The following is a 24,930-nucleotide window of genomic DNA, read 5'->3' as shown; positions in this document are numbered from 1 at the left end:
AGTGACTTGCAAGTCTTAAGTGGGTTAGAAAAGTAAATTTTGCCAAGTGGAGACTAGGCGGAGGCTCGGTGAAACAGCGTTGCTGCCGCAGTCAGTTAAAATATTATGTTAATCACCGTATGAATCACTTGTAAGTGTGGATATGTTGATATCCTATTCTATGCTGCCTGATCGCTAATCCTGGCGCTGACAGTTTCTCTACTTGAGTGTGTCAAATTGCACTCAGTCATGCGTGAAGCCCATCAGATGTGTGGTTGTCCTGCAGACAAGTGGAAATGCTGCGCAGGGTCCGCCCCAGGGCCACGGCCTGTCCTAGCCAATCGGGAGATGAGCCAGCGTGGCCCATTTTCCTCCCGCACCTCTGGCAAGGGGGCCACCGCAATCCACCCGGGACCCAGGGTGGTCCCATGAACCGTCTGTGCCCCCATTAACTGACCTTCAGGGAAGGGAGGAGGGGACGTGCCACTGGCCCCCACGACCCCCCCCACCCCCACCCGGCCCACCAACCACCTCCGCAAACCCCAACCCACCGGCACTCAGCCGGCGACCTGCGTCGAGGCCAAAGTCCCCGAGTTGAGAAGCAGGCGGGCACCGCGAAACCACCGCGAGTCTTGAACTCATGAACTGATCATGTTTCACTGCCCTTGACGGCGATAGGCGTCCAATCCAATTTGACTGGGGGGCTGGCAGTGATCGAATGGTAGAAAATGATTTTAAATTAACTCTAAAATTCACAAATAGTCCATTTAAATGTGAATGATGTGTATATGAAAAGAACCTTGTATACATTTGTAAAAGGGATTTCATGCGAAGTTTTTGGTCAAATATTAGGTCAAAAGGGGTGAACATTTTTCTAGTAATATGATGTAATTAGAATAGAATATACTGTACTAGTACTGTAGTATTTTGTGGGTCCAGGTTTAATGTAAGTCGGACCCAATGGGGTTTGTAGGTTATTGTTCAATGTTAATTGGAGCCAGCATGTAGTTCATTGTGGGTCCAAGAATGTTAACTATCGATTTAAAGCAACACCACAGGTGGTTAGTAATGTGTTACATGTACTCCGTTACATGAGTAACTTTTTGATAAAAATGTACTTCTAAAAGTAGTTTTACTAAGCTATACTTTTTACTAGGGCTGTCAAATATATCGCGTTAACGGGCGGTAATTAATTTTTTAAATTGATCACGTTAAAATATTTGACGCAATTAACGCACATGTCCCGCTCAAACAGATTAAAATGACAGTACAGTGTAATGTCCGTTTGTTACTTGTTTTTTGGTGTTTGGCGTCCTCCGCTGGCGCTTTGGTCCAACTGATTTTATGGGTTACTACCATGAGTGAGCATTGTGTAATTATTGACATCAACAATGGTGAGCTACTTTTTTATTTTTAGATTGAAAATTTTACAAATTTTAATAAAAGGAAAACATTAAGAGGGGTTTTAATATAAAATTATATAACTTGTACTAACATTTATCTTTTAAGAACGACAAGTCTTTCTATCCATGGATCACTTTAAGAGAATGTTAATAATGTTAATGCTATCTTGATTTATTGTAAACAAATACAGTACTTATGTACCGTATGTTAAATGTATATATCCGTCTTGTCTTATCTTTCCATTCCAACAAAAAAATATGGCATATTTTATAGATGGTTTGAATTGCGATTAATTACGATTAATTAATTTTTAAGCTGTAATTAACTTGATTAAACATTTTAATCGTTTGACAGCCCTACTTTTTACTTTTACTTGAGTAGATTTGTGAAGAAAAAAACTCTTACATTTTTCCGCTTCTACAGTACATATTAGATTTATTCTTTTTTTAGCCAGCAATGCTAAGAGAAGCTCACTCGATTTCACCGAGACGTCGCAACAATAATCACATGACTCCATTACACCCAACCAGAAGCAAGCTTGCCGTTCTATCTTCATGCCAACCTATTCAATCATGTGGTGTCTTTAAAGCACTGTAAAAAATGAAGTATTTGATATAGAGCGCTGCCCTCAACATTACTCGAAAGCGTGGATTTTAACCTCTCTCCCAGTTGTTATTTGTCTCCGATTGACCACGGAAAACCGGAGACGTGATTCTTTTAATTATAGTATATACAAAATAACTATTCACTATTCAAACTAGGAACTATTTTCTCCACAAGAGGGCACTCATGCTCTTTGGACAAATAATGCTTCATTTCTGTCTTTTTTTTTTTCTCTCTCGCCGGAATTTAAGGATTTTTTTTTGTATTTATTCAGCTTAATGTGTTTATTGTACAGTATCAGTATATATATTTAAGATTTTTTTTATGCTGTCACAGGCACTTTAAGGTGAAACACTACCGCTTTTGTCCGCCGGCATCGCTAAAGTCAACCAAAACTGAAAAGTTATAAAGTGTTCCTTTAAATGACTCCCGAGAATTCAATGCACACTTCTTCAATTTACTTTTTTGTTAAAATAATGACTGCAGTTAAGTATTTTAAAGTGCATATGCTTTTTATTTCCAGACAAACTGTGCTTTTTACATCAACTTGAGGTACCACCTACCTCTTTCATAGTTTTCATACATACTTGGCTACGATATCAGCCTGATGTTAACTTTTTAAAAATATCAAGTTAACTAGAACATATACAGTATTATATTCTCAAAATTGGAACCGAAACTTTAAAAGGACGGAAAAATGAAGTTACTGATTACATATGTGCAAAAAATATATACTCATTGGCCATCAAATCGGATTCATTAAAACAATCTAAACAGTTTCAGCTTAACTCTGAGTACAGTTCTCAAACATGTTTTTTTTTTTTTTTTAGTTTTTTGATTGAGTCTGTTGCCTCAACGAGCTGATGTAATATGTAGCTGCCTCATCATGGAGGTCTTGGGTTGTGCTGCTTGAATATAGTGGAGGTATACACAGTGAAGGGGTCCACCAAGGACCACCCCAAGACTGCATCCCATGTCCCACTTGCCGTTAAAGTTCACGCGTCGGAGTCTTCGCCGTCCGCGTAGACGCCATCCTCGGATTCAGCTTTGGCTTTTTTCAAAGCAGCGTTTACTTTTAACGTTGACATTTCCTCGACGCCAGTGTTAGCAGACACCTGATTGGCCGGTTTGCCAGGGATGAAGTCACGCTCATCGTCCGCTTCGTCTTCACCGTCATCGGATTCCGCTTCGTCCTCGCCATCCGCCGAATCGCCCTGATCGGCGGAATTGCGTTCTTGTGCGTCTTTTTCAGAGGCGTCGAAGGTTCCTTCGTTTGTTTCCTTGCCGTCTCGATCTTCCGGTAGTCCTTCTTTGCCAGCTTCGTTTTCAGTTCCCAACTCGACCACCTCATCCAGCTCTTCGTTCTGATCTAGATTCACTTCAGGTTCTTCGTCTTCTTCAGCTTTGTCGTTTATTTCGTTTTCATCATTTGGTTCATCCTCATTGGCCACTTCAGGGTCTTCCATCTCTTTTTCAGACGCTTCCAAAGTCTCCTCATTTGCTTCTTCTTCATCTTGGTGGTCTTCATCATTTGTTTGGTCTACTTCACGTGCTTCATCGTTTTCCTCGTTTTCAGTTCCCAGTTCAGCTACCTCATCCAGATCTTCGTTATCTGGATTCACTTCAGTTTCTTCCTCTTCTTGATCATCATTTATTTCGTCGTTTTCCTCATTTGGATCTTCCTCGTTGGGCACTTCAGGTTCTTCCATCTCATTTTCAGATGCTTCCAAAGTGTCTCCATTTGCTTCTTCATCTTGGAGGGCATCATCATTGGGTTGGTCTTCTTCACATGCTTCATCGGCTTCCTCGTTTTCAGTTCCCAGATCAGCTGCCTCATCTGGATCATCGTTGTTTTCTGGACTCGCTTCGGGTTCTTCATCTTCTTGATCAGCGTCTTTTTCATTGTCTTCCTCATTGGTCACGTCGGGTTCTTCTTTCTCTTTTTCAGATGCTTCCAAAGTTTCCCCATTTGGTTCTTCTTCATTTTGGTTGTCATCATCATTCGGGGGGTCTTCTTCGCTTGCTTCGTTGGTTTCCGGATTCTCATCTCCCAGATCGGTAACACCATCTGGATCGTTGTTGTTGGAGACCTGGGGTTCTTCCTCTTCTTCTTGATCTTCGTCTAGTTCATTGTCTCCTTCTTGACTTGCTTCGTTGCTGTCTTGATTTTCTGATTCCAGTTCACTTCCATCTTCATTACTTTCGTCCTTGGTCTGTTCTTCGTCCTCATTTTCAGATGCTTCCAAAGTGTCTTTGTTTGTGTCTTCTTCATCTTGATCGTCATTTGTATTTGATTGATCTCCTTCACTTGCGTCATTGTTTTCCTCATTTTCAGCTTCCTGGTCTGTCACATCATCTTGAACGTCTTCAGTGGTCACCTCGGGTTCCTCCTCTTTTTCATCGCCATCTTCATTGTCTCCTTCACTTGCTTCGTTGCCGTCTTGGTTTTCTGATTCCAGTTCACTTCCATCTTCGTTACTTTCATCCTTGATCTGTTTTTCGTCCTCATTTTCAGATGCTTCCAAAGTGTCTTTGTTTGTTTCTTCTTCATCTTGATCTCCTTCACTTGCGTCATTGTTTTCCTCATTTTCAGCTTCCTGATCCGTCACATCATCCTGAACGTCTTCAGTGGTCACCTCGGGTTCCTCCTCTTTTTCATCGTCATCTTCATTTTCTCCCTCTTCACTTGGTTCATTGGGTTCTTGATTTTCTGCCCCCAGATCGCTTATATCTTCTTGACTTTCAACATTGGTGACTTCGGGCTCTTCCTCCTCCTTTTCAGATGCTTCCAAAGTATCGATATTCGTTTCGTCATTGTTCTCATCTTGATCGTCCTTTCCCGTGTCATTTTGTTCTTCTCCTCCAACTTCATCTTCCTGTTCTTCGTTGTTTCCTCCCTCCTCTTCTACAGCAGCCTCTGTGGAACCACCACCTGATGCTTCTTCATCATCAGTTCCTCCTGATTCTTCTGCTTCTGGCTCTTCAGACGCCGATTCATTAGTAATTGCATCTTCGTCTTTAGAGGTGTTCTCAGATTCTTTTTCAGACAATGCCGACTCTTCATCGGCACCTTCATTAGCATCCAGATCTTCTTCAGCATCGTCTTCACCACCATCATCCTCAGTTCTGTCCGCAACCTCGTCTTCTTCATGTTCGCTTGCGTTTGCCGTGGTGTCATCCAGATCGTTATCTTCTGATTTTTCACAGTCTTCTTGACTTTCAGTGGCATGTTCTACTCCTACAGTCTCTTCACCTGGCTCTTCATCTGGATCTTCTTCATCCACGGACTTTTCGACAACCTCGTCATCTCCTCCCTCATCTGCAGTGAGTGTCCCTCCCTCCTCATCCTCTGCTTGATCAGAGGTTTGATTATAGGTGGATGTCTCATCTGCTTCTTCGGCATCCTCCTCTTCTCCATCAGGTAGAGTTGCCTCGTCTCCAGCAGTCTCGTCCTTGGCGTCGTCTTGGCTCGTGGCTGACAAGTCCTTCTCTGTAGTATTCTCATCGTCAGCATCTTCGTTTTCATTTCCACTGGTACAAGAAATATTCTGATCTTCGTTGACTGTCCCTTCTTCAACTTCCTTTGCTTCATCCTCACTCGTGGCTGTCTTGGTGTCCACTAAGGATGAATTGTCATCTTCAGCTTCCGCAGAAACGTCGTCAACCTCCATGGCTGTGTCATCTTCTTTTGAAGTAGCACCATCATTTTCATCTCCGCTAGTGACAGGAGTCTCCTCTTCACCACTGGCTCTTGGTTCTTTGTCCACCTCAGATTCAGGCTCGCTCGTAGCTCCCTCTTCAGCATCTTCATCTTTGGCTGTTTCAGATACCTCTTCAGTCATCACCCCGTCTTCTGCCGCACTCTGATCATCATTTTCTGCACCGCTTGTGGCAGAAGGCTCTTCTTCACCACTCACTTCTCCTTCGTCAGATTCACCTTTAATGGAAGCCGTCTCTGGTGCTACATCTTCATCTTCGGCGGTTTCGGGAACCTCTTCATCCGTTATTTCATCTGCTACAGCATCTTCATCTTCAGCTCCACTTGTAGCAAGAGTCTCCTCTTGACCATCGTCCTCTTCTCCTGCTTCTTCCTGTTCACATGCGGCTGCTGCATCATCATCTTCGGTGGTTTGTGGAACCTCAGCATCATTATCATCTCCATTCGTAACAGGAGACTTTTTTTCCTCTTCTTCGTCAGCCTCAGATTGTTTTACACCTGTAGATTCCGTGGCGACCTCTAGTTCTACAACTTCATCTTCTCCATCTTCAGCCGCAGAAACCTCATCGTCTGTATTTGCATCTTCATTTGAGTTCTTGACATCTTCTGCCCCGTCTTCATCTTCTTGTGTCTTTTCTTCCTCTGAAGCTGTGATAGTGGCCTCTTGTGGTGCATCTTCATCCTTGTCCGGCTCGTCGTCTTCATTTGATTCATTCGTGGTAGCTGGGTCATCATTCTCATCAGCACTTGGACCAGGAGGTTCCTCCTTTTCAGCTTCAATTCCTCTTTCTTCATCTTCCATAGATACAGCGGCCTCTGCATCTTCTTGCGCTGGATCTTCATCATCTCCAGCTTCCTCAGTCATCACATTTTCAGCCTGTACCTCATCCTCAGTATTTGAGCCCTTCATGGTGGATGCATCATCACTTTCATCCCCACTGCAAGTAGGAGTTTCATTGGCCTTATCATCTCCATCTTCTTCAAGTTCTTGTAACATGTCTTCAACAGCCAGTTCCTTTGCTTGATCTTCATCTTCAGCTGCACACGAGACTGCGCACTCACTATCTTTTGATGGATCATTTTCAGAAATGGCCTCTTCATCTTTATCTTCGACTTCAGTTTCTTTTTCTGGTTCTGCAAACATATCGTCCGTCTCATTTACATCATCTTCCACTGCTTCTTTAACAGCGTGATCGAGGATCTGTCCAACAAGTGATGCTGCTGCTGCTTTTGCTTGACTGTTGGCTAGAAATTCCTCAGAAGGATCATCATTTCTCATCTGAAGAATCTTCTTTAAATCAAAGTCCATGAGAACTGGGGCAGTATTCAGTATTTCTGCCGGAAGTCGAGTCCCCCGTGACAGTTTCTTATTAATGCATGAGTCGCATGGGCAGTTTTCGTCCTCGTTTTCACCACGCAGGTCGCTAAAAATGCTGCTCGTCGCCGAATCATCACTCCTGCCCGACCGTCTGGTTTTCATCCTAAGCCTTCGTCTCCTCTCATCAGTCTGGGTGGTCGAAGGTCTGGACTTTGCTTCTTTGGGTGGTCTCGGCAGGCCTGCCCGACCTTTAATCTTACCCAGTTCTCTGTTTATACTCGTTTGAATGCGCCTGTGAATTTCATCTCTAAGTTCGCTTATCATCACATCAAACTGCTCGTTATCATCGATGTTCCACTGGTCTTTGAACTCGCTCATCGCATTGACGTAATGAGTCATGAACTGCTTTTCTATTTTGGTTAGTAAACTGAGGACCCACACAGGATCGGGGTCTTGCGATGGCTGTTTATTCGACAGTACTGGACTCTCAGAAACGGCGTCTGTTTCAAGCCTCTGACCAGTTTCTGAGCACTTGTTAGTAGATGATGGGCTGTCACAGAGTTCTCGTGGACTGTCGTTGCTTCTAATAGTCTCATTGGTTGATGGATCTTCCTTTGGGGTGCCTTCTTGTGTTTGTTCTTCTTCTGCTCCACCTGCTTCTTCATTCTGGTGGACTTCCTGTGCTTTGTCTTGTGTACCTGCAAGGTTTTTTGGTTGGTTTCTACCATCGCTGCTCTTTCCAGAACCTGTGGAGCCGCTGTTAACATCCACGCCAGAGGACGATCCGTGATTAAAATCCTTGTCAGAGTGCCGGTCGGCTTTTTCTTCTAACACAACTTCGTTTTCTATCGTGCCGCAAAGCCACAGAGACCGAAGAATGTCCATGAGCGCTTTGTATCGCTCACATTTTTCATCTGCGTTTTTAGGGTCGCTGTCTATTAACTGCAACTTCGCGAGGCAATCAAAGAGACCTGTGGCCGAAGTGCTTAGTTTTCGTCCGTACGCAGGAGAAACCTCTGGTAGACTGTTGCATCTGTCGAGCTTTGGGTTGAGTAGGACTTTCATCACCTGAACTGTAGAGTGAAATATCTTTGCGTCAACGTCCCCACGATTTTCAGCTTTTGATTCCGCTGATGTTTTCTGACATTCATTGTCAGAAACGCCACTCTCGTCATTCAGTCCGTTTATGTTATTCTCAGCTGTAGAGTCGCCGTTGATTTCTTCTACCACGTTGCTATTGAGCTCCTCCATATCAAACAGCTCTCCATCCGGCGGTATTTTATTCAGCCACTCGTTGACGACTTCCGTTAGGGAAGCGTTTGGCAGGCTCGACGGAACAAGAGCATCCTCGTCAGTTTCCGTTGGCTTGTCTACAGCGTCTTTAGGACCATTCGGTTCTTGCTCAGCGCTCTCATCTCCGTTGGCTTGAGTCTCGCAAATATCAGGGATAGATTTTGCTTGGTTTTCATCCTCTTCATTCTCTAAAGCATCCGTTTTCTTGGATTTGACAGATTTTGCTGATCCTTTGCTTTTCATTTCCAGAACTTCAGATGTTGCTGATGTTTTAGACTTGGATGACATGGCCGTGGATGCTCTGTGTTCAGATTCCTCAACTGCCACGACAGGAACATCTGACTTTTTGGATTTGGCTGACACATTTGACATTACGCTTTTAGTTCTTGTATCAGATGCGTCACGAGGTTCACTCGAGGCTTTTCCGGAGTTTCTGCTTCTTGAAGACCGATTTGATTTGACTGACAACGCACCTGACGTCTCCTGCTTTTCTTCAACGCGGGTCCTGTCCGATACATTTGATGTCTTTGACCTGCCCGTCATCGCACTGTGTGTTCTTACTTCTTCACTTTCTCCTTCACATTCAGTTGGAGGTTGTAAAGATGATTTGGAGGCGCCAGACAACAATGAGACAGCAGACTTTGCTCTTCCTTCAGAGTCATCAACATTAGAAACATCTTCAATGGTTTTAGACTTTTTTGATACGGCTGAAGAATTTGACTTCCTGGATTTAGTTGATTTTCCAGAGGTATTGCTTGGTGCTCTCTCCATGTTGTCATCGTTTTCATGCTCTGTAAGTGAGGATTTTGACTTTGCTGATTTGGCAGATCTGGACGATTTAGCTGATACAGCGCTCCGAGGCCTCTGTGTTATTTCCTCTTCATTCTCAGCATTTTCTTCTGAAGGAATCTCACAAGCAGATGCACTCAGTAATTCAGATACATTTGTTCTGTCTGACTTTGCAGATGCTTTGCTTGCTGCTCTCTCTTCAGGTTCCCCGTTATTCTCTGATTCCGTTTCATTGGCTTTAGGTGATGAAGAAATCGCGGATGTCTTTGACTTTGCAGAGTGCTCGGACGTAACTGACTTTGCAGACAAGGAGCTAGCAACTCTTTCTGAAGTCACAAGACAGTCAGACACTTCTTCAGTGACTCCTGAAGCCTGTGATTGGACCAAATCACTTTCAGTGCATTCAGAGATTTCTTCAGCTGGTTTGGACTCTTTTGATCGATCTGACGCAACCGATTGCCCTGAAGTCACTCGTTCTTCATTCGTAACTTCGGAAATTTCCACGCTCTGTTCACTCACGACCTCAGAAATGTCTCTAGATGTTTCAGATACAACTTCAGATTTTGCCGATCTGATTGATACATTGCTTGACGCTCTCTCTGCTTGATTGTGATCTGACGTGTTTTCTTCCGCTGAGACTTTGGAATGGATAGACTTTGCAGATTTGGCAGATAGTTTACTCGCTGTTCTGCTGGAGACTTCTTCAGTTATCTCTGAAGCATGTGACTTAGGCCTAGGCACTTCAGCTGAGCGTTTCGACCTACTGGATCGAGCCGATTTACTTGATTGAACGGACAGTGAGCTTATTGATATGCTCTCGCTTGGGTCCTCCAGTGGAGATTCTTCTCCATGATCAGAAATCACACTTTGGACTTCTTCAGTTACAGCCTTTGACACATTGGACGTCTCTGAAGCATGTGACTTTGGTCTTGGCTCTTCAGGTAAGTGTTTTGACCTTCCAGATCGAGCCGATATACTCGATTGAACGGATAATGAGCTTATTGATATGCTCTCACTTGGTTCCTCAAGTGGAGAATCAGCTCCATGATCAGAAATCACACTTTGGACTTCTTCAGTTACAGCCTTTGACACATTGGACGTCTCTGAAGCATGTGACTTTGGTCTTGGCTCTTCAGGTAAGTGTTTTGACCTTCCGGATCGAGCTGATTTACTTGATTGAGCGGATAATGAGCTTATTGATATGCTCTCACTTGGTTCCTCAAGTGGAGAATCAGCTCCATGATCAGAAATCACACTTTGGACTTCTTCAGTTACAGCCTTTGACACATTGGATGTCTTTGAAGCATGTGACTTTGGTCTTGGCACTTCAGGTAAGTGTTTTGACCTTCCGGATCGAGCTGATTTACTTGATTGAACGGATAATGAGCTTATTGATATGCTCTCACTTGGTTCCTCAAGTGGAGAATCAGCTCGATGGTCAGAAATCACACTTTGGACTTCTTCAGTTACAGCCTTTGACACACTGGATGTCTCTGAAGCATGTGACTTTGGTCTTGGCACTTCAGATAAGTGTTTTGACCTTCCGGATCGATCTGATTTACTTGATTTAACGGATAATGAGCTTATTGATATGCGCTCACTTGGTTCCTCAAGTGGAGAATCAGCTCCGTGATTAGAAATCCTATCATTCACGCAGGCGGCTGCTGCTGAAACATCTGACTTTGCAGATCTTCCTGACTGAACTGACTTGCTGCTTAGTGCCCTCTCTTCATTGTCTTCTGCATCGGGATCCAGAGAATGGGTTGAGTTGGCAGTTTTGGTTGACATTGCACTCTGACCTCTTTGGTCACGTTCCTCTCCCACATTTTCGTCGGGAACGCTAATTTCTGAGGCGTTTGATTTAGCAGATTTTCTTGCAGATTTTGCCGACAAAGCACTGGCCGATCTCTCAGCTGAAATGTGGGACTGTATCGATTGAGCAGATGTGCAGCTTAATGGTCTTTCTTCTGTTTGTTCGGGTTCTTTGTCCTCAGAGCAGTGCGATTGGTCTTCTGCAGGAACCTTAGTAGAACCTCCAGATTTGCTTGACTTTACTGATATGTGGGATTTTGCTGACATGGCACTTGTCGCTCTTGAAGGACCGTTCAGTGGAGACTCCACAGCTGGAACCTCACTGGCTTTGGATGCACTTGATTTAGCAGAACGCTTCGATTTGGCCGACGTAGCTGATCGCTCAGATTTCACACTGGGTTCCCGCTCGTCCTCGTTCGACTTTGAACAGACGCTCGATTTAGCAGATTTAATTGACAGGATGCTTGGCGATCTCAAGTTTTCTTCTTCGCAGGTATCTTCCTCCTGAGATACTTCGGCTTTTGAAGATCTTTTAGATAAATCTGATTTAGCAGAAATGACACTTTCTGCCCTGTCTGCTGTTTCGACATTGCTGCAGTTTTGTTGTTCAGAAGCTTTAGACTTGATGGATATTGCAGAAGATTCCGATTTTGTTGTTTTTCCTGACACGGCACTTTGAGGCCTTGCTTCAGAGTCACTCTGGTTGCTAGAATGTTCCTTGACTTCATCAGAACCGGGTGTTTCCTCCTCGACTTCTGCGTCAATACCGCCCTCGTTGTCGACTCCTCCATCTGGCTGTTCAGATGATTTTGATTGGCCAGAACTTGCCAATTTTACAGATGGGATTGCACTTTGCGGTCTATCTTCAGCTGCCTCTGTGGTATCTGACACGTAATCAGCATCGGGGGTTTTCGATTGTCTGGACCTCACGTTTAATGTCGAGGATACAACCGAGTTCACATCTCCATCAAGTTCAGAGGTTTTTGACTTTCCAGATGTTGCTGACACGGCACTTGCGGATCTTTCTTGAGTAACTTCACTAACGTTTGACACAGAGGACCGGACACTTGACGGTCTGTCTTGTACCTCTTCGGTTATCATGGATTCACCTTGTTCGGGTGTTTTCGATCCAGACGTTTGGCTTTGTGTTCTTTGTCCAATCCCGCTCTCACTTGGTTCTTCATCTATTTCTGTGGCATGTTCTTCCTCATCCATATGAGCTGAACTTCGTGATGTGGCTGATGTCTTGGATTTAGAAGATTGACCCGTTGCTGGTCTTTCTTCAGCAGTTTGCTTTTCTGATTGACACTGTTCACTTTGTACCTCAGACTGGACTGACGTTTGAGTCGATGGTCTTTCGTCACCTTCTAAGACATCTGGTTCGTTTTTAATTGAGGCATTTGATTGAGCTGACATGGCACTTTTGGATCGTTTCCCTTCTTCATCTTTTGAGTTCTCCGACGTGGCACTCTGTTGTCTTTCCACTTTCTCCGATTCCTCTGGATTCATTTCTCGATCATCCTTGGATGTTGCACAGTAACAGGCGTAGGACTTTTTAGATTTTCTAATCTTGCCAGAACACTTTGTGTCACCGGATGCTGATGACGATTTTCTTGACAAATCTGGTCCAGCACCCTCTGTGGGTTCCTCCTGATCGGGTTTCTCACTTTGTGAATGTGGTCTTGTCACACTCGGTGATGCGTTGTCACTATTACTAGCAGCTCCAGGGTCTTCTTTTTGCTCGGAATTAGCACGGATGGTGCAGTACTCCATGCTTTCAGAGGCTTCAACACATGTTTCTTGCTCCACCACTTGTTCTTCGCTCGATCTCTGAACCAGGGTCTTCCTGGAGACCACCGTGTACGAGGAGGCACTCGAGCTGGAGGTCGGAACGCCGCAACTATCTCCCTGCGTGCCTCCTGTGTTCGTCCAGATATCGTAGGCGTGAGCATAGCGAGAGCACTGTGAGTTCCTCTGGTGGCGCCTCGTCACATACGCTTCCACCGGCTGGTGGCTGGAAAAGTTCTCGGAGCAGTTTCGGTTGCTAGCTAGCTCCTCGGAGTGCTCGATGGCTTTATTGGAAGATTTTCTCAATTCGGTGGACCAAAGTAAGGTTTCGTCGTTGTCTAGCCGGAAGCGGACTTTCATCTTCATGGACAAGCTTCCGTCTTTGTTGACGCGGACTAGTTTTTCGACATCATCCTCAGGCGTTCCTTCAGCGGTAGGCGGTGCAGAACCGACATCATCCGGAGATTCGTTTCCATCCGGAAGTGATTTATCAGAAGACACTGAATTCCTCATGGATTTGTTGGAGGATGTTAGTTTTGTTTGAACTCCATTTCCTAGGTTTGGAAAGAAAACAAACAATAAGTTTTAAAAAGTACTTTTCTTAAAGTTTTAAGTCATTTTCTTACCGTTGTCAACAGTCGATCCTGCCTTGGCGTTCAGCTTTGGCAGCTTCTCGTCGTCGGTTTTACGAAATCTCTCCAAAATGGAGGGATGGGTAGGTTCTCGTCCCACGCAGACCAGAACATTGGGGCAGTGGATGACGCTTTGAACATTTTCCACCTGCAACACCAACGCAAATCATTATTTTTAAGAACACGATGTCCTGCAACGTGTTGCTAGTCCCGGTTGTTGGCCAACAAGGCTTACTTTGAGATATGTTTGCCTATAAGAGAACAGTTCATGCTTTGGCTCCTCGTGCCGCTGAGTCCCTCTCATCCCTGCCAAAGATAAATGTCTTAATCCAGGATAATCCGAGGAACCCTTGCAGATGACGGTGCGGTCCAGCGAGCCAACCTTAGTCAGCACAACGGCAAGCTTTGTCATGCGCGTCCTATGGGTGCCATCGTGACAAGAGATGGATGTTTGCATTTGTTTTGGTGTTGAAAGGGAGACAATCTAAGTATTTTTAGGGGTTTTGCATTATCTCACCATGTAATAAATTCTTACGATATCCTTGAATTATTATATTAAAGATACATGGAAGGGTAAGGCATTACGTCAATGTCACAACAATGCGATTTCAAATATAATCCCTCTGTTTGACAGCAGATTAACCTGATTTGATGGCGCAAGTGAACACAATGACTTTGTTTTGTCTGGCCTAATTAAACAGACCACACCAATAAATAGCTCACTGAGTGTGTCGGCTCTTGCATTGGCTGTAATGAGCTACTTTTTATAAATACGGTTTGGAAACCCACTGACAATATATGTTTTAAAAAATGGTTGCGTTCTGATGGCAAAGCATTTTTTTTAGACCTGAAATGCTCGCTGCAGTGACTGTAGATTAATCGCGATACGCAAGCACAGTGAACATAATTAATTGCCCCTTTTGTGATAAACTGAGAGCGTTTGAATATTGGTCTGTGTTGCACAAGGCAAAAGGCTGAAGACAAATTAAAATTCAGTGCCTGCCATTGACAACAATAGATGTCAAATTCATTTAAACTGGGAGGATTAGCTGTGAATGCTCATGGTTAAGTGCTAATGCCAGTGCTGGACGTCCAATCCATTTTGCCCGGGAGCAGTGTTGTCACAGTTACATAGAAAAGTAATTTAATTACTGATTACTGAGTACGCCTCAAAAAAGTAATCTAGTTGCTTTACTGATTACTTTATTGTCAAAGTAAAATTTGTCTCCCTTTGCTGCCTCAACATAAGAATGACAACAGAAAAATGTAATTGCATGTACTTTCCGATAATTATTTTGAAGGGGAAGATCTGAATTTTTCACATAAACCTTAATCTTCGAAGTAGCGGGGGTTTAATTAGTCGATGGAGTTGATTTCAACACCGTTGACTCGCGCTAGCTTAGCCACTCCGATCCTGAAACTAAAAAAAAAAGACTGACAAACTGCATGGAATTAGCTGAAATCAACCCCACTGAATAATTAGACCCCAGCTAACTTGGAAGATTAAGCCTAATGTCAAAAACTCTGAATTTCGGGTTAGGGTTTAGGCGTTAACAGCATATCAGTGCCAATGTAAAACCACGCAAATTGACTACACAATAATCAACAACGCAAGAATGAATTACACAATGCAATAAACACAAAGGTGCATTCCATATTGAACCAATACAAAATATGTACAGTATAAATAGATATGTTTCTATCTATTTTAGGAGTTTTGGTGATGTCCCTGTTTTTTTCGCCTGTACAGCTTTGGGTGCGAGGGGGGCGTCCCTTGTTTATATTTCTGAAAGGTGGCAACCTTAGCGCACGCACAACCTGGAAATATGCTGGACACACACGCGTTCAATTTGGCCACAAGACGTGGCAGCAACTAAGCACTACACTCAGTCGGACTTACAACACAACCCAAAGATGCTAATGCTCATTTACATGCAATATACTATGTGCCTATACTTACGATCTGCAATATTCAATGCCTCACTGTCAACTGCTGCTACTCAACTTCTATGCACACATATTGTATGTGCAATACTTATCTACGTGCAATATTAATGTGCAATATTCAATGCCTTCACTGTCAACTGTTGCTACCTCACTTCAATTATTTGCACTGCCTGAACATAGGACGACCTCATACACATTTTATATTTATTTAGATTTTATACTTTTATTCTTGCAAGTCACTTTTGGGAATTTTACTTGTTCTGCACTGTAAAAGGAGATGCTCCTTAATATCATTGTACAACTGTATAATAACAAAAAAAAGCTATTCTCCATCCATCCATCCATCCATCCATCCATCCATCCATCCATCCATCCATCCATCCATCCATCCATCCATCCATCCATCCATCCATCCATCCATCCATCCATCCATCCATCATATTCTGCTTGCCCCTGGATCGGGTCGCTGGGGCAGCAGCTTTAACAGTGAAGCCCAGACTTCCCTTTCCCCAGCCACTTCAACCAGCTCCTCCGGCGGGATCCCGAGGGCGTTCCCAGGCCAGCCGAGAGACATAGTCTCTCCAGCGTGTCCTGGTTCGTCCCCGGGGCCTCCCGCCGGTGGGACATGCCCGGAACACCTCTCCAGGGAGGTGTCCAGGAGGCATTCGAACCAGATGCCCGAGCCACCTCAGCTGGCTTCTCTCAACGCGGAGAAGTAGTGGCTCGACACGGAGTCCCTCCCGGATGACCGAGCTTCTCTCCCTACCTCTAAGGGAGAGCCCGGACGCCCTGCAATGGTAACTAATTTCGGACGCTTGTATCCGGGATCTTGTTCTTTCGGTCACGACCCACAGCTCGTGACCATAGGTGAGGGTAGGAACGTAGATCAACCAGTAAATAGAGAGCTTTGTCTTTCGGCTCAGCTCCTTCTTCACCATTACGGACCGGTGTAGAGTCCACAGTACTGCAGACACTGCACCGATCCGTCTGTCAATCTCCCGCTCTCTCCTACCCTCACTCGTGAACAAGAACCCACAATACTTGAACTCCTTCACTTGGACCCCATCCGACCCGGAGAGGCCACTTCACCCTTTTCCGACTGAGAACCATGGTCTCGGATATGGAGGTGCGTATCTTCATCCTGACCGCTTCACACTTGAATGCGAACCGCTCCAGTGAGAGTTGGAGTTCACGGCTTGATAAAGTCAACAGCACCACATCATCTGCAAAAAGCAGAGATGCAATGCTGAGGTCTCCAGACCGGATGCCCCAATGCTTCGGCTGCGCCAAGAAATTCTGTCCATAAAATGATGTGCAGAATCTGTGACAAAGGGCAGCCTTGGCGGAGTCCAACCCTCACTGGGAACAAATTTTACTTACTGCCGGCAATGCGGACCAAACTCTGGCACCGGTCGTACAGGGACCAAACAGCCCTTACCAAGGGGCTCGCTACCCTGTACTCCGGAGCACCCCCCACAGGACTCTCCGAGGCACACGGTCAAACGCCTTCTCCAGATCCACAAAACACATGTAGACTGGTCGGGCGAACTCCCATGCACCCTCGAGGACCCTGCCGAGGGTGTAGAGCTGGTCCACTGTTCCACAGCCGGGATGAAAACCACACTGCTCCTCCTGAATCCGAGATTCGACTTCCCCACGAACACTGCTCTCCAGCACCCCTGAATATACTTTACCGGGGAGGCTGAGGAGTGTGATCCCTCTATAATTGGAACACACCCTTCGGTCCCCCTTCTTAAAAAGGCGGACCCATTGTCCACGTGATCTTGTAGAGGCATGTCAGGGCTATTGTATTCTATTCTATTCTATTCTATTCTATTCTATTCTATTCTATTCTATTCTATTCTATTCTATTCTGTCACCTCACGGCATAAATGTGCAACACATGTAAACAATGCTCGCCGATGACTACCCGCCGTTGCAACGGCAAAGCTACGAAATGGCCGCGCATGTAGCGGCTCCAACCTATCGCTGGAACCCTCCAGAATGAAGGAAAAATACGTACATTCATGGACGCACACAGATCAACGTTACCTCGCACATCTCAACAGGTGGCTGCACCCAGCTCGAATGTGGACCCGTGATCCTCACATGTCCCAAAACACTTAGCGAATGTGACCCGAGACCACAATGGGAAGTAACCATGAGCGGTTACCATGGAAACGAACGCGTATTGGGGACGTTTCTAACATTTTCTGTTCAAAATGCTCGTCGTACATGACTACAATATTCTTCATTTTATATACAATATGAGGCAATAACGACATAATAATGCACAGACATTAAGGAAACTAAATCAAGATTACTGATTTGGAAAAATGAACACGTTAGATTGCTCGTTACTGAAAGAAAGTAATCAGATTTCAATAACGCATTATTAACGCATTAGTGACAACACTGACCGGGGGGGCGAATGTAGCCCGTCATAGTTGATATGGATATGACGTCCATTTCCGTCAATAGGTGTTTTCAATATCAATTTCCCTCTTTTACTAGCTACCACAATATAGTGGTAATTCTACTTACAAACGTATGTGAGAACGAGTTAGTCTGATGGTGGTCGGATGGGCCAATGGCGCGGATTGGCTGCCTCGCTTCTGTCGGACTGCCCCGGGGCAGCTGTGGCTACAGTAGTGGCTTACCGCCATTGAGTGCGGAGTGAAAGAATAATGCAATGTAAAGCCCTTTGAGTGTCAGTCATGTACGACGAAACCAGTATTGTGCAATAATCTAATTGTAACATGTATTTGTTACATGTTTTGATGCATTTTTGTGCTCTATTAAAGATATATGTCTGAATTAGACGGGCTTGGAACTGATTAGGGCATTTACATGGAAAACGCATCCCTCCTTACGGAATTTTCAGTTCAGGATGGCTGCCACCCTAATCTCATTTTCGCAACATTCCTAATCTTCTCCCGTCCTCTCAAAGTAATGCAGTCACAAAAAGGTTGAGCATCTAATTAAAAAATCAGGAAAAGTCCCAATTTTCACCTCACCTTGTGTCCGTCCAGGGTATACAACTTCCTGACGTGGTAGCCCATGAGCTCCGAGACCTCCTCGAGGAACAGACCAAAGCTCCTCAGGCCCTTCCGCTGAAGTGCGACGCTTTTCCTGAAGGACGGCTCGCTGTTCTTGACCAAGACCAGCCGTTTGGCGCGAGGCGGGGGCTCGTCGGGCCTGCTCGGCCGCCGGTGGCAGTGGTGAAGGAGGTGCTCGTAGGGACACGGCGGAGACACCTGCGAGCGCAGCGCTTCCAAGACCCGCGCGTGTCGACACTCGGAGCACAGGTAGTGGTCCGCCGAGTCGCCGGCGTCCGGGCGGGGGATGCGAGGGAGCCTGCAGGCGCCGTGCTTGCGGGAAGCCGGGACGGCGTTAAAGCATTGAAAGCTGCGTTTGTGGGAGGACATGGCTGATCGTCGGCCTTCCTCGCGGATCAGTTGACCGACATCTTCGAGCGTCGACGGGCTCTTCTGTAGAGGTCGCACAGCCCTTGAATCATCCTAGACTGGAAGACAAAGTGGGAGGCTTGTGGTGAATGCTCATGTTTCACTGCCATTGACGGCGATATACGTCCAATCTAATTTGACTGGGAGGGGCCAATGAACGAATGTTGAATTGGACGTCTATCAGCCAATGAGTTAATCTCAAATTTAGATTAATCTTAAAAATTAGATAGATTAATGTAGCGAATTAATTATTTAATTGCAAAATTTTTGTCATCATTTTCGCATTCATAGTGCCATTGACACCAATTGACGTCCTATCCATTTGGATTAAGAATTTTCAGAATTTTTTTTTGGGGGGGGGGGATTAAGGATTAATTACAAAATTGCATTAATCACAAAATATTTAAACAGATGATCAAATTCATGAGTTGACCTCAAAAACCTTTGACAGATTAATCTATCATTTTCGAATTCATAGTGCCATTGACAGCAATAGATGTCCAATTTTCTTCAATTTTTTTCCAATTTCCATGATATGGGTGTTCAACAATCTGAGTATTTCATTTTTGGTTTAGGGGGTTAGGGTTTAGGGGGTTAGGGTTTAGGTTAGGATTTGGTTAGGGTTTAGGTCAGGTAAACCCTTATCCCTACCCATAGAAATTATGGATTAATTGCAAAATTGCATTAATCTAAAAAAATTCAACAAATTAATCTATCAAATTCATTTATTTACTTCAAAAACCTTTGACAGATTAATATATTCTTTTCGCATTCATTGTGCCAATGACAGCACTTGATGTCAAATTCAGGAATTTATCATTTAAACATTCATAGTGAGTCAGTGCCATTGACAGCAATAGACGTCCAATTCATTTGAAATTGGAATTTTCATTAACTGGGTGTTCTACAATCTGGGTTTTTCATTTTTGGTTTGGAGGGCGTTATAGAAATTATGGATTAATCGCAAAATTGCAATTGATCTCATTTTTTTTCTTCTAAAGATTATCAAATTCATGAATTAACTTCAAAAACCTTTGACAGATTAATCTGTCACTTTCGCATTCATAATGTCATTGACAGCAGTCGACGTCAAATTCATGTATTAATCTATTGTTTACACATTCATAGTCAGTCAGTGCCATTGACAGCAATAGAAGTCCAATCCATTTGGACTTGGATTTTTCATGATCTGGGTGTTCTACAAATCTGGTTATTTCGTTTTTGTGGGGGTTGTAGAAATTATGGATTAATCGCAAAATTGCAATAATCTAAAAAAAAATCAACAGAACAAACTATCAAAAATCATGAATTAGCCACAAAAACCTTTGGCAGATTATTCTATCATTTACTCATTCGTCGTGAATGATTATCTTTCAGGACCATGACAAGTTTGTCATGAAACATGAAAAATAACATTTTCTATTCATTTCAATGAAATGAAACTTCATCTTTTACATCTGGGAGGGGTGCGTTCATGATAAATGGCAATTTTTTCATTTTTCTACTTTTTTGGAGGGGATCAATGTCATTGTTGATCAAACTCTATTCCTCCAAATCCATGTCCCCTCTTTCTGGAGAGACAGCGAGAACCAAAAGTGGTATTTGCCATGTGGCATTTTTTCTTTGCCATATGGCATTTTTTTGCCATGTGGCAAAATTGATTTTGCCATGTGGCATTTTTTTACCATTTGGCAAAATGGATTTTGCCATTTGGCTTTTTTTTTTTTTGCCATGTGGCAAAATGGAATTTTCCATGTGGCTTTTTTTTTTTTTTTTTTTTTTGCCGTGTGGCAAAGTTGATTTTGCCATGAAGCATTTTTTTTTACATGCGGCATTTTTTTTTGCGATGTGGCAAAATGTATTTTGACGTGGCATTTTTTAATTGGTATGTGGCAAAATGGATTTTGGTTTGTGGCATATTTTCTTTTTGGTATTTGGCATTTTTCAGGGTATATGGAATTTTGCAGGCCGTGCGCGGCCATGCCATTGACGGCTATGCACGTCCAAATTTTCCATTCATATTAAATGGCAGAAAAAAAACGTGTGGCTGTGATTTTTGACCATACACTTACCATTACAGTGCATTGACATTCAAATGGCACCCAAGTCAGGCTATGCCATTGACGGCTGTGCACGTCCAAATTTTCTATTCATTTTGAATGGCAGAAAAACGTGTAGTTGTGATTTTAGACCAGGGGTGGGCAAACTATTCCACAAAGGGCCGCAGTGGGTGTGGTTTTTTGTTGCAACCCATTAAGAGGACACCTTTTCACCAATCTGCTGTTTTACAAGTGCAATCAGTCGATTGCTGTCAGGTGCTTCGCATTTCTGCTGAAACAGCATTGGTTAAACTATCTGTGCTGGGTCAGTTGGAACAAAGACCAGGACCCACTGCGGCCCTTGAGGACCGGTTTGCCCACCTCTGTTTTAGACCTTACACTTTACACGACAGCACATCCATTTTGCCGCATACCAAAAAATGCCACATGGCAAAATCAATTTTGCCACATGGCAAAAAAATGCCAAATGCCAAAATCAATTTTGCCACATAGCATAAAAATGCCACGCGGCAAAATCAATGTTGCCACTTGGGGAAAAAAAATGCCACATGGCAAAATCAGTTTTGCTCCATGGCAAAAAAAATGCCACATGGTAAAATCAATTTTTCCACATTGCAAAAAAAAAAAAAAAGCCTCATGGCAAAATCCATTTTGCCACATGGCAAATACCACTTTTGGTTCTCGGCCCTGCTGTCTTTCTGGGGACTCATCTTCAAACTGGACATAATTCACTGTTTCTACTCGCCTGATGCTCTTCAACTGGTGTTCTACACCTCTTCTACTCCTGCCTTGTCGTCGTGATGCCATTTTGTCGATGTAATTGTGAGAAAAATGGATTATTAAAGCAAAAATGTGATATGAAACCTCGCGGATGCAAGATGGCGGCCACCAACACGAACTTCGATTGGATTTCCCAGTCGCTTCGAGAAAGCTCATTTTAAATATGATGTGGAAGTGCTGCCATCTGGTGTTTAATGAAAAAGCTACTATTCGTTTTTATGCTGGTCAAAAAATGACGTTGCTTTGATGAGTACAACAGACGTTATGGCCCAGGGGGCGCCGGCGTCCCCGATCGTACAGCACTATCGTACTCATAAATAAATGGCGATATTTTCCGCTAGATTATTCTATCTTTAACTAATTCTTTGCTCATGATCATCATTCTGTGCCATTGACGGCCCTCGATGTCCAATCAATTTAGTCTGGGAGGGGGCGGTCCAAATGGAGTGGACGTCGAGTGCCATCAATGGCAGCCAATGAGCTAAAAAAAAAAAAAAAAAAAAAAAAATGTTTTTTTTACATGGTAAATTTTCATCACAGGGTTTTACTCTCCACTCTCTGGCCTTTATTTACAGGATTATTACATTATTGTTGACAACACAAAAAAACAACGTAAGCATAACCGACAGGCGAGCGTGACTGTCCCACGCCGACGAAGGTGTAAATGAAGACAACGATAACGAAATCCTTCGCGTTCCTTTAAATAACAGGTCAAAAAACAAAAAGCGGAAGATTAACGCTAAAAGGCGTGAATATCGGGAAATGGGAAAGAATGGCGGACCGCGGGAGGTTTTTATGGATGGCGGCCGATCCTGGAGACGTTCAAAATAGGCCAAGCTTGACTGACACTTTTAAAGAACGGCTTTGGCTGTTGTTCCTTGAATTGTATTAGCGTGTTTTCCGTGCTTAAAATACTTGCAAACGCGAGGATTCCCTTGGTGCCAACACCATGCGGTGCCTGAGTATTCATGTTGTCAAGTACTATCAGACAAAATCATTTGAATGGTACAAGATTTCCAACAGAAGTAACACTAATGAACTTTTGTCCCCTCCTAGGTGTACACTACTGGTCAAAAGTATTGGCAGCCCTTCAATTCTGTCAGATAATACTGAATTTCTCCCAGAAAATGATTGCAATTTCTAATGCTTTGGTAGTAATATCTTCATTTATTTTGCTTGCTATGAAAAAACACAAAAGAGAATGAAAAAAAAAAAATCATTATCATTTTACTAGGGCTGTCAAAACTATCGTGTTAACGTTAATTAATTTTTTAACTTAATCACGTTAAAATATTTGACGCAATTAACGCAGATGCCCCGCTCAGACAGATTTAAATGACAGTACAGTAAAACGCTCACTTGTTGTGTTTTATGGAGTTTTGCCGCCCTCTGCTGGCGCTTGGGTGCGACTGATTTTATAGGCTTCAGCACCCATGAGCATTGTGTAAGTAATTATTGACATAAAGAATGGTGGGCTACTAGTTTATTTTTTGATTGAAAATTTTACAAATTTTATTAAAACGAAAACATTAAGAGGGGTTTTAATATAAAATTTCTATAACTTGTACTAACATTTTTCTTTTAAGAATTACAAGTCTTTCTATCCATGGATCGCTTTAACAGAATGTTAATAATGTTAATGCCATCTTGTTGATTTATTGTTATAATAAACAAATACAGTCCTTATGTACCGTATGTTGAATGTATATATCCATCTTGTATCTTATCTTTCCATTCCAACAATAATTTACAGAAAAATATGGCATATTTTATAGATGGTTTGAATTGCGATTAATTACGATTAATTCATTTTTGAGCTGTAATTAACTCGATTAAAAATTTTAATCGTTTGACAGCCCTACATTTTACACAAAACTCCAGAAATGGGTCGGACAAAAGTATTGGCACCCTCATCCTAATACTTGGTAGCATAACCTTTAGACAAAGTAACTGTGAAAAACCACTTCTGGTATCCATCAATGAGTTTCCTACAATACTCTGCTGGAATTTTAGACCATTCTTCTTTGGCCAACTGCTCCAGGTCTGAGATTTGAAGGGTGCCATTTTCAGATCTCTCCACAGGTGTTCTATGGGATTCAGGTCAGGACTCATTGCTGGCCACTTTAGAAATCTCCAGTGCTTCCTTTCAAACCATTTTTCTAGTGCTTTTGAAGTGTGTTTTGGGTCATTGTCCTGCTGGAAGACCCATGACCTCTGAGGGAGACCCAGCTTTCTCACACTGGGCCCTAAATTATGCTGCAAAATTTGTTAGTAGTCTTCAGACTTCATAATGCCATGCACTAGGTCATGCAGTCCAGTGCCAGAGGCAGCAAAGCAACCCCAAAACATCAGGAAACCTCCACCATGTTATGCTATGGGGACCATGTTCTTTCTTTGAAGGCCTAGTTTTTTTTCCTGTAAACCCTATTATGATCCTTTTCCCCAAAAAGCTATACTATTGTCTCATCTGACCAGAGAACATTCTACCAAAACGTATTTGGCTTTCTTTGGTAATTTTTGGCAAATTCCAACCTGGCTTTTGTATGTCTCTGGGTCAGAAGTGGGGTCTTCCTGGGTATAGAGTCCCTTTTCATTCAGACGCCGACGGATAGTACGGGTTGACACCGTTTTACCCTTGGACTGTGGGACAGCTTGAACTTGTTTGGATGTCAGTTGAAGTTCTTTATCCACCATCAGCACAATCTCTCGTTGAAATCTTTCGTCAATTTTTCCTTTTTTCCCTATCTTTTTTACATTCAAAACAGGGTCCTTTTTTGTGTTAAATTAAAAAATAAAACAATTCAGATTTTTCAGGTTTTTAATCATTTTTTTTAGATGTTTTTTTTATTAATTGAATTATTACTGTTAGTTTTTTTTGTATGTATTTTTAAAAATTATTTTCATTTTTTAATCATTTCTTTCACATTCTAAAAACATCAAAATGTTATTTGCAAATTGTTATCAGTGCTCATTTATCTTTATAAGCGTGCATTCAAAATGCAATCATTTTATATTGCATTATTTTGAAAATTTTTATCTTTGTAATGATCTATGTCATTGAAAAATAAGATGAAAAATAACATACATTACTCTTTTATAGCATTACAATATGTTTAAATAAAATTGCCCAATAACAAATATTGTAAATAGAATTAAGCTCAAAACAATGAAACATTCTAAACAATATTGCATGACTGACATAGTCAATGTTCCATATTTTGTCAAATCATACAATAGTGTGTATCAACTTACTTGCTCCATGCCGCTAATCCCGAAATGAGCGATGCAATATGAGCCCAAAACTTCCACAAGACGTTTGAGTGTCCGTCGTGAGCGTCTG

General features: G+C 43.0%; 1 protein-coding gene across 1 annotated transcript; it reads right to left on the bottom strand.

Annotated features, from left to right (window-relative positions):
• Nucleotides 1–615: 615 nt before the first annotated feature.
• Nucleotides 616–24,930, bottom strand: rp1l1b (rp1 like 1b). Its single transcript, XM_057822923.1, has 4 exons — nucleotides 24,843–24,930; nucleotides 18,301–18,809; nucleotides 13,331–13,484; nucleotides 616–13,258 (listed from the first exon to the last, which is right to left on the bottom strand). The coding sequence occupies exons 2-4, from the start codon at nucleotides 18,709–18,711 to the stop codon at nucleotides 2,982–2,984; spliced, it is 10,842 nt and encodes a 3,613-aa protein (XP_057678906.1). The 5' UTR covers nucleotides 18,712–18,809; nucleotides 24,843–24,930; the 3' UTR covers nucleotides 616–2,981.

Source organism: Corythoichthys intestinalis, chromosome 19 (genome assembly GCF_030265065.1).
Source record: "Corythoichthys intestinalis isolate RoL2023-P3 chromosome 19, ASM3026506v1, whole genome shotgun sequence".
Taxonomy (NCBI): Eukaryota; Metazoa; Chordata; class Actinopteri; order Syngnathiformes; family Syngnathidae; genus Corythoichthys; species Corythoichthys intestinalis.
The sequence above is the reverse complement of the archived record's forward strand: the minus strand, read 5'-3'. Positions and strand labels throughout refer to the sequence as shown.

What these genes read in the sequence shown, in the direction of transcription:
- rp1l1b (XM_057822923.1), bottom strand. Translation starts at nt 18,711, where the DNA reads ATGTCCTCCCACAAACGCAGCTTTCAATGCTTTAACGCCGTCCCGGCT. An exon ending in ATACCCTGGACGGACACAAG is followed by an intron (nt 13,485 to 18,300) that starts GTGAGGTGAAAA and finishes TTGGTGTTGCAG; the next exon opens with GTGGAAAATGTTCAAAGCGT. An exon ending in AGGATCGACTGTTGACAACG is followed by an intron (nt 13,259 to 13,330) that starts GTAAGAAAATGA and finishes TTCCAAACCTAG; the next exon opens with GAAATGGAGTTCAAACAAAA.